Source organism: Quercus suber, unplaced genomic scaffold, assembly GCF_002906115.3.
Source record: "Quercus suber isolate HL8 unplaced genomic scaffold, Cork oak 2.0 scaffold_57, whole genome shotgun sequence".
NCBI lineage: Eukaryota > Viridiplantae > Streptophyta > Magnoliopsida > Fagales > Fagaceae > Quercus > Quercus suber.
This window is the reverse complement of record NW_027069522.1, coordinates 1,787,420-1,800,603: the sequence shown is the minus strand read 5'-3', so window position 1 is coordinate 1,800,603 and position 13,184 is coordinate 1,787,420. Positions and strand designations below refer to the sequence as shown.

The 13,184-nt window shown below is 32.8% G+C and overlaps 2 protein-coding genes across 2 annotated transcripts; one reads left to right on the top strand and one right to left on the bottom strand.

Annotated features, from left to right (window-relative positions):
• The first annotated feature begins 882 nt into the window (after positions 1–882).
• LOC111987033 (TATA-binding protein-associated factor BTAF1) lies at positions 883–1,817 on the top strand. The gene is made up of 4 exons (XM_024018726.1): positions 883–895; positions 1,029–1,157; positions 1,229–1,631; positions 1,733–1,817. Exons 1-4 carry the CDS (start codon positions 883–885, stop codon positions 1,815–1,817), a joined length of 630 nt encoding a protein of 209 aa, XP_023874494.1.
• Positions 1,818–2,690: 873 nt separating this feature from the next.
• Positions 2,691–5,275, bottom strand: LOC111987027 (ras-related protein RABA5b). Its single transcript, XM_024018723.2, has 2 exons — positions 4,817–5,275; positions 2,691–3,237 (listed from the first exon to the last, which is right to left on the bottom strand). Exons 1-2 carry the CDS (start codon positions 5,148–5,150, stop codon positions 2,924–2,926), a joined length of 648 nt encoding a protein of 215 aa, XP_023874491.1. The 5' UTR covers positions 5,151–5,275; the 3' UTR covers positions 2,691–2,923.
• Between the last annotated feature and the right edge of the window lie 7,909 nt (positions 5,276–13,184).

Sequence of the window (13,184 nt, the reverse complement as noted above, 5' to 3'; positions counted from 1 at the left end):
AAGTATTCAGGAATTTGTTACAATAGACTCTGAGGCCTAAAGATGCACACAAGATGGCATGAAATTAAAATAGCAAGAAAAATTATCCGTGATGCATTAAATTTCTAATTCTTCTGTTAATTACTTTAAGACCCAACTCTCCTTTTTCATTCTTTACTTCTTTATACAGTCTATTGTCTGGCATTAATTCTGGATGCTTGGGATTTTCCAATTCATGAGTTTATGGTGCCAAGCTACTGGCGGAGCTTATAACACTACAAGTAAGAAAAAGGTGTGTAGCAAATACTTAAATTGTGACGAGTGTCTTGCTGTCAAGTAAACATAGATTTTGTCTTCTATATTGGGTGCTTCTATTAAATTGTGACCATCATTTTCTTTCTTTTCCTTCTATCTATGTACCACTACAATTAAGAGTCTTGTTCTTGTAATAATATAATTATAGTGATAAAATATATTAGCTATTTTGTGTAAATAAGATGGGGAACTGAGATGTGCGTACCCCACTTATTTTGCAATTAATTTTTTTTTTTAATAATGAAATATTATTTAGGAAAGGAAAATATAGAAGTGTTGAGTTTAAAATTACCCCTCTTTCTCTTGTTCATTTTTGATACCATCGCTTCTTGGTAGTGTGCGCTTTAAAAGTTTAATAAGAAGCATGATACTGACCGTATGCTGAAGGCATTGGACAACAAATTTCCAAAAAGGCCAGAAACTGGGCGGTGGAGATGGGCAGTGGCCCTTCCATAAGTTACAAAGTTTTGCATTTGGCTTCTCATGCAGCCATTTTTGGATGTTAGTAATGACGAAGACAGTTTGGAGCTTGATGGAGATGGGCGGTGGCCCTTCCGTAGTTTTTTTGAGTAATAACTCATCCTTGATATGTTTGATCCAGGTATGTGACTTTTTACCCCTTCTGTCTTTTTGTTTTTGGTTGGGGGAGGGGGTTTGGTTCACAAGATGTAGATCTTTCATCAGGGTCATTATGCTTCTTATTCTTGTTATTTCTTTTCATTTTCAAATGACAGTTTTGGAGGTTCACCGCGGTAGTGTCATGGCCTTGAGGGAAATTTTAACTCATCAAGGTGCTTCTGCTGGGGTGTTTATGCCTGACTTGAGCTGGGACGGTGCACTTTTTGTTGAACTAAAAGATAAAGGTATATCAAATACCATGAAGAGAGAGAGATTGATTTGAATATGCAAGTTTCATCGGATGGGCTTCGGCCAGATCTGAAGAGGCCTAAGTTTGAAGATGTCTCATCCTCAGCAATGGCCAATATTGTCTCTTCCAGTGAGGTTGGCAATTTTGATGTCTGCATGAAGGTTGATCATGGGTGGAACTTACCTTCTGGGCTGGATAATGGCCAGTTGAATGTGACTTCTGTTAAGGTGGATCTGGAATCTTTTTTTGATGGTGTATGCTATTTATGTAAAGATGCTGCTAATACTGCAGAGATGAAGGGTTATGCTGAGGACAAGGTTTCCATTGGAAAAGCAGATATGCTGAAAAATATTCCCGAAAATTGTGAGCTGATGAACTTGGTTAAACTGGCTAGGCATTCTTGGCTAAAAAACTGTGAATTTCTTCAGGAATGTGAAATTCGTCTATTGTGTGTGTTGTCTCTTGACCGGTACTATATATGTATACTTTTGCTTCGTTGGTGATTTGGTTTCCTCTTAATCTATATATTAGTAAATTCAAATTTTATTTTATTTATTTAATTTTTTGTAGAATTGCTCCTGTACGGGAGACCTGTGCACAGGCAATAGTTCATGAAAGCTTAAATATATTAGTAGGCAACAGCCCTTCTTTGTGATGAACCACCTCCACAGTTTCAAGTAGGCCACAGCAAATTGCCTCCTGCGAAGAACCCACTCTAGATCAACTACCTCTAAAATAGTCAAGAATCTCCTATGATGGAAACAACAATGTCAACATCACATAGCGGCTTGGTTCCATTAGACAAATTAACAAAAATGTAGAATGTTGTGCATCCCAAACACCCGGAAATCATGCTGAAACAATTCATTTAAATGGCACTTTTCTGCTGAAAAGGTCTCTAGTCAACAATCAGAGGCTTAGTGGTAGAACATTGATCTTATTTTTTGGTAGAACAAAAAATACTACCAATCACATCAAATTAATACATCCTGTAAAAGATATACAACTAATTTCTCATCCAAAATTTGAATCTACAGCAGAGAAAATCTATTTTGGCAGAAGTGGAATTTAGCAACAGAATGAGAGCTAGCAACAGAAATAGCAGCTCTATTCCCTTCTGGCTACATGCTCTAAATTCCGCACGAAATATTAGTACTTCAGTTAGATTGATGTTTCTTCCTTTCATTTGTTAAGTTCAACAAAAAAAAAAGGGGGAGTGGATTGGTTGTGTATGAACTATTAAACAAACAGGATCAAAGTGGTAACACCAAATTTCATATTTTGACAAGTGAATTTTTTATTGTAACATATCCAATCAAATAGGGACACCTGTAATTTAAATCAAACCATACTTATTCACTTAGAAGTCACAAAAGTCACAAAATAGTATACCACAGGAAAATCATTAGAGAAGCTTATCAATGAATTAGAGTCTGAAAAATAAGAATTCCCAGAGTACTAGATACAGAAACATTCATTATGCGTCTAGGCTGTCTAGTGCATATGCGAGCATATCTAAAGACCACTATTGCAAATCCTTGTGCTTATACTTTCGACCCCATAATAGAAAACAAGAAAAGAAACTAAAGTTCCAAGTACAATCTTATCTGATACAGATTCATTTCATGAAAGCACCAGAACCAATAAAATAAACTTACTGGAGAGACTGAATTGGGCAGGTAATTATCTAACAGAAAGAAAGGGAAAAGAACAAAATGAAACACCGTATAAATTTGTAGTGTAAAACTGAAGGAACAAAAATCATTTAGCACAACAAGAGAACATCTGACTTTGCTTTGATGAATCTCCATTAACCAGGCTTACTCGATTCCCAGATAACTCAGCCTTATAAGAATCGGAATTAATGACTTTTCTGCTGATATTGTTGTAAATCTCCCGGATGACAACCTCAAATGCAGCTTCAACATTAGTAGAATCAAGCGCAGATGTCTCCATAAAGAACAGTCCTTCCGCTTCTGCTAGGCTTTTGCCGTCCTCTACACTTACAGCTCTAATATTCTCCAAATCACACTTGTTCCCAACCAACATTCTTGCCATTGTGGTATCACAATGAGCTGCATTAATCCAATGAAAAGTTCACTTAATTCACCATAGAGTTGAACATACAAGAAACTATCTTCATATTACAAATCAAGGGCCACAAATGGAAGAAAAAAAACATATGATAAACATAAAAGATTGCAAAAGAATGGCATCAGAGAGAGAGAGAGAGAGAGAGAGAGAGAGAGAGAGAGAGGTGGCACGGCACAGATTCTAGAAGGGAAACAATTGAAACAATACAGAGTTTTGTTTGAAGTAAAATCTATAAATCCTGTGCTAAATTTGTTGTGGCCTTCCTTCAACTGAGATAGTATATTAGGCCTAAATTCTAGTTGAAAATTTATATGCCTCAATGAAGCAAGATTTAATAGAAAGTTAAACAAAAAACCAAGGGATATGCATTTTAAAGTGATTAACATATCCAAGAGTAAGATCATCACATTTTACTAAGGAGAAAAGTTGGCTCATAACCCTCAAATTCTCCAATTGGAAATAGGAATGCTCCTGAAACAAGATTTTCAACACAGTAAAGGATAACTGACCGCTAATATATGCAGTCACCAAGACACCAACCTAATGTAACAAAACTAGATGCAACACCTTGAGAAATCTATCCAGCAGTAATGGAATTTTAGATTAACCAAAGGCAGCTTTATTGTCTTGACATTCAATATGTTTGCATGATGAATATCGATAAGCTCCAGCTACAACCTAATAGCTAAAAGTTTTGTCACTTTAGTTTTTAATCTGTTTCCAGTTTTTTTTCCACTTGCCTTGTTCATGTTCCTATACAGATTTGGCCAGAAAAACCATTAGTTTTGCAAGGATGCTTGTTTTGTATACAAAAGCCCAAAATCGTGTTTTTCATAGCAGTGCTAACATTTTCATGAGCATCATTCTTCATGGTGTAGTAGAAGGGGGAAAGCTAACCACCAGTGTTTTTCATCTTTGCCATTGGACCTTGTAAGTTTCTAACTCAATGCAGCTTACACCAGAAAAGAATACCAATATGAAAATTTGCTGCTTATAGAGTCATTTCCACTAGAATTACAAAGATTTGTTTTAACAGAGAAACACATTGAAGATTCCTGATCTAAGCAATGTTATTCATGTAAATAGAGACCAATAAACAGATTTACATGGATCGGCAGGCTGCCTACATTCACGGGAGCAAGCATATTTATTTGTGCCCAACAATCCTAACCCAGTGCATTGAATTTCCCAACTACTTAAGGACACTAGTTAATTCAAAAGCTTAAACTTATGGATTTGGGCTCACTTATTCTTGTTAATTCCTCAACTCCTTTACTTTTTCTCCATGTGAGACTTGGACTCACATGTGCATACCCAACAGATAAGTCAATCTTTCATTACACAATCTATAATCAGCCATTCATATGAAACCTATGATTTAGTGTTTTACTTAAGTAACAAGCAAGGCATCAATATCAAATTACCCATTTTCAATAACCAAAATGAATCATCAACAGCAAAGCAAGCTCGTTATAAATCTTAATTCGATTAAAAAAAAAAAAAAAAGAAGAAGCAGAGACCCAATAAAGATTTACACAAATCAAGAAAGAAAAACCATACTTGTGAGTTCATCGAGCCATCTTTTGACGCTGTCAAAAGTGGTGGTACGAGTGATATCGTAGACAATGAGAGCACCCACGGCGCCTCTATAGTAAGCAGAAGTGACAGCCCTGAAACGCTCTTGCCCAGCAGTGTCCCAGATCTGGGCTTTCACCTCCTTCCCATCGATTTCCACAGCCTGGGTCTGGAACTCGACGCCAATGGTGGCCTTGGAGTTAGTATCAAACTCGTTTCGAGCGAAGCGTGACAGCAAGTTGGACTTGCCGACAGCAGAGTCACCAATGAGAACTATCTTCAACAAGTACTCTTCACCGCCTGAAGAATGCTCATCCATTTGTAATATAAAATATCAATCAATGGATTCTCAAATGTTATCAGTATTCAATTGTGTGTGCTTGACTATAAAAAGTGTTGGGTCTTTCTTGCTTGCTTTTTTTTTTGGTTGTGGAGGTGGAGAGTTGGGAAAGGAGAAATGCGTGTAAATAGTAAATGAGAAGTTTGTTTTTGTTATGTAATGAGTTGGAGGAGTGGAGGAAAGGTGACCGACTAATCAATCAATCATAGACAGTGGAATTAATGCAGACAAACTGCGTAATTGCCGGGCAAAAAATAATGAGAAACTCTATTCATATAAAATAAAAAATAAAAAATAAACGTTTATTTTACGCGTTTTTAGTTTATAAATTTCTTTTAGATTTTTAACTTTTAAATTACACTAATGAAATAGTTTTTTTATCATCACACTAAAATGTAAATAAAGTTCATATCATCATATTGCAAAAAATTTTTTTACCAATTAAACTAATTAGAACTAACTCTGTTCAATTGTATTGTGTTTATAATTAAGCGTGCTATAGATAATTTCAAAAAAAAAATTTCCATCAACTAACATGGTTGATTGTTAATAGTAAGCGCAGGGTCGGCTTAAGGTATTATGGGACACAAGGCGACAACTTTAAGTGAAATATATTTTTATACTTTAAATATTAATAGAATATTTATTTAACTATTATTTTTTTCATTTAAAATCTATTTTTTAGAAAAAAAATTACAAATTAAAACGAACTCATCGCATTACTCAATGACTATAAAACTAAAATAAATAATATTTATTGAATGAAGTAATCAAATATTAAAAAATTATGATAAAAAAGTTTAATAAAGTTATATATTTGATAATTCTAAATAGAATTTGAGTATAAATTTATTTACTAGTGAATTTTTTTATAAAAAGCTACCACACTTTGCATTTTGCACAAAATTGAGATTCTGTTTGGTAATGGTGTTTTAACAACGAAAATTGTTGTTTAAATATCATAATACGTATTTTTACACATTTTTTATCTACATATATTTTTATAAAACTTAAATAATATTATTAGAAATCTCTTACTAAACCCTCCTTAAAAACAAGAGTGAGATGAAGGAGATTTTAAGGATGATTTTGTATACAGTACTCTATTTAAATTTTTGAAAAGTCGAATACAAATGCACTAATAAGTCCTCTAAAGAAAAAAGAAAAAAAAAAGGGGGCACTAATAAGTGAGAAAATTCTTTCATATGAAAATAATGGATAATATGGTTTACACCTCAAAAGTTCATCAACCTAATGCGTGGTAGGGATTTTCTAAGGAATAGTGCCATGTAGGCGGCCGGGAAAAGACAACTTCAGTCTTGTCTAGTCTCAAAACCTAGGAATAAAAATGAGAGAAAAGAGAATATACTTATTACCAAAAATAAAAAAGGACGTCACAATTGCTATTGTCTATTCTACTCTTTAATAGATTTCTTTTGTTTAGAATTATTATTTTTTGGTTTAAAAATGCTTTCATATTTTTAAATTTAATTAGTGATAAAATTAAATCACAATTTGATAACTTTTACTCAAACTTTGTAAAAAAAAAGGATTAATCTTTTGATAATTATTAAATTTTTTTATCCACTTATAAATTAGATTTTTAAAATAAAATTTATATATATAGAATAAAAATATTGATTTTTTTTTTTTACAAAATAGGACCACTAAAAAAAAAGTTTTATCACATTCACAAAACTGTGTAATAAAGCTAGTAACTTTTTACTACATTAAATTTACATACTGATGTGTCACCAATTATAAAAAGACAATTTAAATATTTATTTATAAAGTTGTTAAGACCCTTAATCACTTTAATTGTCACATTAGTTTGTAAATTTTATACAGTAAAATTTGTAATAATTTTAGTATTTTCCTTCTCTAAATTAGTTTAGAAGAAAATTTTTGTTTAAAAGATTTAACTTATTATGTGCATGTTTTTTTTTTTTATACAAGATAAAATTTTTACTCTAATCTAATCTAAGGATATATGTGTGTGAAGTTTCTTTTTAAAGACTTAAACTTCGGTTTTTACCCTCCACACTCAATAAATATTTATATTTATGGAGTAACCACTGCATCAAAAGCAGGCAGCGGTTATTATGAGCATATTTTAAGGCGCCTGTTAGGAGTATTTGTCCAGTCATGTGCGCTATCTTATCTCACAAGCATTGGGAAGTTATCAGAACATATAATACGTGTATGGTATCTGAGAAGTTAACTGTACGTGCTTTTATTTAATAGCTTTTAATTGCATTCATATGAGGGTTCATGAAGTTGGTTCGGTAGGCACTTCTATTGAAAATGGATACCATCAACAAAGCGGATTAGGTGGGTCTGTCTTGTAACTCTCACTTCAATGAGTCACCACAAAACTGTAAAACTTCTTTAGCCAATAAGGACTTTTGTTAACATGAGTCAATATGCTTTCAACAAGGTGGTATTCACTGAGTGCTGAAAAGTAATAAAAATAAATAAATAAATATTTTTTTAATTGATTTATTTGTAACTGCATCTAAAAAGTTGATTGATTACAATAAAAAACTCAACTTTACTCACCACCTTCGTACAGTTGTTAATCGGTTCTAGCATTACTCAAATATATTAGATTCCCCAGTTATACTAGAAGACTATTTGTTATCTTGATAGATATCCATCCATTCCTTCCCTATGTTCTTAGATTTCCTCCTTGTGTTTGTAACTCATATCAGAGTTTTATACCTACTCATCTAAAGAATAAAAATCTACTACTATCTTTTAGTGTTTGTAAGGTAAGCTTGTATTATATTAGAGCACAGCAGTAATATAGAAGTATAAACAATGATAAAATAGATGATAAAGAAGAAAATAGCAAAACAGATATATTCAAAAATAAGTTAAAACAGAGTATGGAATATGAAAACTGAAACTGATAAAATCTTACTTGAAAATACTTCTGTCTTTGATTAAACTTGAAAACAAACTGTCTTTGATACAAGCTTGAAAATAAAACACTGTCTGAAGAGTTACAAGATTACAAAGTAAAACTGTCTGAGGAGAAAGGTTACAAGATTACAAAAGGGAAGTTACAAAAGTCTTTCTGAGAGGGAAGGCTATTACAAAGGCTATAAAACTTTCTCTGAAAATTTTGGACTTGGAAATTTGATATCAATAAATATGATAAATGGTAGAAAAGATGGCTTGATAGATAATTCAAAAGCAACTGACAGAACTATATCTATAACATATAAAGACAAAGAAAAGGACGAACTAAATAGTTGTAAAAGAATTCATAACATAAGAGATGGCCATGCTTGGGAAAGACCAACACGTATAGAAGATGTAGAGAAAGATGTAGGGAAACCCGTAATTTTTAAGATATATACATACATGAGCCCATATGTCATATATATGTGCAATTGGACTTAGAAACCATATGTCATATGTGCAATAGAAGTTAATTTGAGATGAGTAGTTTTTGAAAGAGACTTAATAGGTGTTAGACAAAATTTTTTTGTTCATTGGAAGTTGGAATGAGCTAGTACACTGCGAGATGGGGCTTGAATTGTAACTGGTTTGGGCCGGTCCCTATCTTAGCTTTGCCCTCAGCTCTGACTAGAGTTGGGCTCAGGCCCATGCGTTAATGTATCCCCCTCTCCTTTTGTGTAATAAACTTAATGATTATTCAGAAGGAAAAAAAAAAAAAAAAAAATCTACTCATTGACATTTGACACATTCAATGAGCTTCATTCAATCTTTTTGTTGAAGTTACTTTTCTTGGCCAACTGTCCTTAACTTTTCAAAATTAATGTTTTGTTTGTTTTGACAGAAAACGTTTTTTGGAAAAAAGTTACATGTTTTATTGAAAATATTATTTGAACTTTTTTTCTTGTATTAGGTTGCAAGCTGGAGAACAAGTTAAAAAACATTTTCTATTGTGCTGGATTGTATGAGAAATCATTAATATTTCTTGTAACCCCAAATAAAAATATGAATAAACACTTTTATTTATGAAATTAGACTCTAGATATTTGGGAGTCTCAAATGGGAAATCACACCAAAAATTTTGGAATTTATATGAAAAAGTGGGAAAGTGGTTGGTTTGAGCAAAATAGGTTATTTGGAAAAAAAAGAAAAGAAAGAACAATGGTTAATCAAATGATCTATCAATAATAGATCAATGGTCGATTTGTAGAGAAAGAAAAAGGGAGTCAAGAGAGATTAAGATTCGGAGCAATATCGTGCACGTGCAATACCACTTTCAATGGTTGAGATTAAAAACATCTTTAATCTCAACATTTAGAATATTTTTAGGTCAATCATACGAGGGCGTGTGTGTATATACATATTAGTTTGATATTGTTAGAATACTATTCAAATTGTCCACAATGGCGTCTTTCACGAGTATACCAAACATATTGAAATTGATTGTCACTTAATTTGTCATTATCTACACTTTGCCCTATCATTGCAATAAGTTTCTTGCCAAGATCATCTTGCAGACATGTTCACTAAGCCTCCTCCACTAGGGCCCTTTCATGCTTTGACTCCCATACTCAAGTTGACATCATTTCACCAATATGAGTTTGGAGGGCTGTTAGAATACTTAGGTCTATAGTTGTAAGTTACTTGTACAACACACCTTATCTATCGATATATAAGACGTACTCTTGTACTTTTAATTGATATTATAATGTGCCCCCAAGTAAAAATTCTTAGCAACACCCACACCCCTGGTTGGTTAATGTTACCTTTTCATCTGCTTCATCACTCCACGACATCTCTTCATTGAATCTAGAGATGTAGTCTCGTAAATACTCAATCTTCTTTCTTGCTTATCATTTTTGACGTATATACGTAGTTGGTTTCATGCATGTTTCTCCATCCCCCTATGGAGTGGCTGATAGACAATCTGCTCAACTTGGCAAATGAACCAACTATGCTTTGTTTCCACTTACTGCACACTATTATTGTCGACCCCTTCAATGTGCTTTGAAACATCTGACAATTATCTCAACAAGCACCACTTGTAAATAGGTCTCTGGTTTCGTCAATGGCTTTTAATTGGGGCATCTTGAATTTAAGATATCCCAGATTCCCATGACTTGGGAGGGAGAAACAAGTATTATTACAAACAAGTTATTTTACACAGTTTTGTACACATAAAAGAACAAACAAATTTGTGACTTGAAGTCACAATAATTTAATTCACAATTATATAGTTGCTTTTTCGTGTGTAAAATAACGTGTGTTCAACAAGTTCAACCCCAAGTTAAATACCTGAACGTGACGGATTCCTCCCTATTACTTTAAGGGTTAGGTTCCCCTAATAGTTTCCCTTATGTTCTCTATTAGTTAGGTTATACACGGCCATGGTTTGCACAACTGTTAGCACCATATAATCAATCAATAAGGAATGATCTGTGATTGACATCAATTGTGTGCATTCTGAACCTCCGAAAAAATCAATCACTTTTAAGACAAGATTGGTCTTACACTCTTACGTGATATTTCCAATTTTGTTTGTATGTTCAATAGAATTATGATCACTAGTGCCTCGTGGCTGGAGTACACTACTACTAGGAAATGGACCCTTTGGTCCAAATCACCTCAATGATTTGTTACTGTACGTCTGAAATTCTTCGAAAAAACAGTAATCAGAGTTAACTTTTCATCATGAAATTCTTTGTGCCACTCAAACAAAAAGATTTGTATTAAGGCACTAATTATTTTTTAAGATTGAAAATGCATTTTTGGATCCTATATTTTAGCCTCATTTTTGTTTTGGTCCCTACTTTTCTACTTTATCACTTTTAGTTCTCAAAATGAAAAATGCGTTCTATTTTAGTCCCTACCGTCATCTCACTAACAGAAATATTCTATGTGACAAACGGAGTGCACAGCTGGTACACTAAATGCTTACATGGCTAATAGAATAATATTAAAAAAAAAAATTATTTGGCATTTAAAAAATGCCACATCAGCATTTTAATAATAAAAGAAACGCCACCTCAGAAAATGTTTGAACAAAAAAATAAAATAAATTAAAAAAAACATTAAAACCTAAATAAATTATAAAAAAAAAATTTCATTAGTTTTTCAGAAGAACATGATTGTTCATATTATATGTTTCATTGCCCAAAAAAATTACAATATCTAAGATTTATTTTTTCTTTTCTTTGATTTTCTTAGTAAACAAACTTGCAAATACACATAGCAAAGCAAAAAAAAAAAAAATGATCCCTGCAAAATGTTTCAAACCCAAATGGGTGAGGTTGTAGTTACAGTTGCAGCTACAACTCTCAAACCCAAATCTCCTGCAAAATCAATCTCCAACAAATAACCAAACCCAAATTTCCAGCAAAACAACCAAACCTAGAAAACCCATAAACCCAACAACCAAACCGATCTCCAACAAAGTAAACCTTCACCTTCAAACCCATAAATTTTCTTGGGAAACAAACACAAAAAATCCAAATCGGTTGAATTTTGAGAGAGAGAAAATGAATCGTTAATGAAGATCGGGTCAGATACCCACAGGAAAAACAAACCAAAACCCCCAATATTCTCAACCCCAAACAAAATAATCAAATCCGAAAAATTCAAAAATTCAAATGTCTCCCATCGGTTTCTTCGGATCAGAACCCACGGTATCCATTATTAAAACCTTGAAGATCTACCCCTCGCTCTGCTCATTGTTAGTTGAGGGAGAACCCGAAAAGCAAAAGGGCTGGGTTCAAAGGTTCCTTCCCCTTGATCTGCTCCAATCACTTTTAAGACTAGATTGGTCTACACTCTTACGTGATTTTTCCAATTTTGTTTGTATGTTCAATAGAATTATGATCACTGGTGCCTCATGGTTGGAGTACACTGCTACTATGAAATGGACTCTATTTGGTCCAAATCACCTCTATGATTTGTTTCAGAACTGTACGTCTGAAATTCTTCAAAAAAACAATAATCATAGTTAACTTTTCATCATGAAATTCTTTGTGCCACTCAAACAAAAAGATATGTATTAAGGCACTAATTATTTTTAAAGATTGAAAAATACAGATTTGGCAGAAGTCGATAAGATTATCCTAATGGCTGCCGCTAATCAATTAAAAAATTGTAATACATTTTGTGGGGGAATTTTTTTGAGTTCCAATGACTAAATAGCTAATAAAAGGCACTAGTGGTGTTGTTTGTGACGTCAGATAGCTAATCAATTAATTAGAAATCTTTCAAATTTGTTAACTTTTCATCATGAAATTCTTTGGGCCACTGAAACAAAAAGATAGGTATTAAGGCACTAATTATTTTTTAAGATTGAAAAGTACAGATTTGGCAGAAGTCGATAAGTTTATCCTACTGGCTACCGCTAATCAATTAAAAATTTGTAATACATTTGGTGGGGGAAGTTTTTTTGAGTTCCAATGACCAAATAGCACTAGTGGTGTTGTTTTGTGACGTCAGACAACTAATCAATTAACTAGAAATCTTTCAAATTTGTTAAAAGTTTTGTAACAGTTACATTCAGTGTTCTCTCTATAGAAAACATAAATTTGAATTTCCTTTTACCACTTTTAATAAGAAAATTTTATTTATTTATTTATTTATTTTAAATATGATAGGACAACTGTAACATCCACTATATAATAATTGCTCGTCATCTTATGCTAAGATATTAATTAATGGGTTTATTTTTTTTTAGATAAGATTTGAATCTAGCTCTCTTGTCCGATGACAAAAAACTTTTTAGTTGAGATAATTAAAACCTGAAAGAATCTTTGAACTTTGATATTGCTCTTGTTTTCCTTCAGTCAGCTTTTTCCAAGCATAGTCTAACATATGACTTTTACATAAACATTCAACGGTCATTATTAGGGGCTAGCTATAAATAAAAACCAAAGAGGGACGACCTTCTAAAAATATATCTTATTTTTTTTCACTCACAAGTCACAAGGTGGTAGTAAGCAAACAAGTTCAGAATGTCTGCTAGATGTTTTCTCCTCACATGCATTCACGTACCAAGTCCACTTCTCAGCCTAA

Bases quoted from the DNA above. Each gene is read 5' to 3' on its own strand.
- LOC111987033 (XM_024018726.1), top strand. The intron at 1,158-1,228 runs GTATATCAAATA...GGCTTCGGCCAG, and splicing joins TGTTGAACTAAAAGATAAAG to ATCTGAAGAGGCCTAAGTTT. The intron at 1,632-1,732 runs GTACTATATATG...AATTTTTTGTAG, and splicing joins TGTGTGTTGTCTCTTGACCG to AATTGCTCCTGTACGGGAGA.
- LOC111987027 (XM_024018723.2), bottom strand. From the start codon at position 5,150: ATGGATGAGCATTCTTCAGGCGGTGAAGAGTACTTGTTGAAGATAGTT. The intron at 3,238-4,816 runs GTATGGTTTTTC...GGATTAATGCAG, and splicing joins ATGGCTCGATGAACTCACAA to CTCATTGTGATACCACAATG.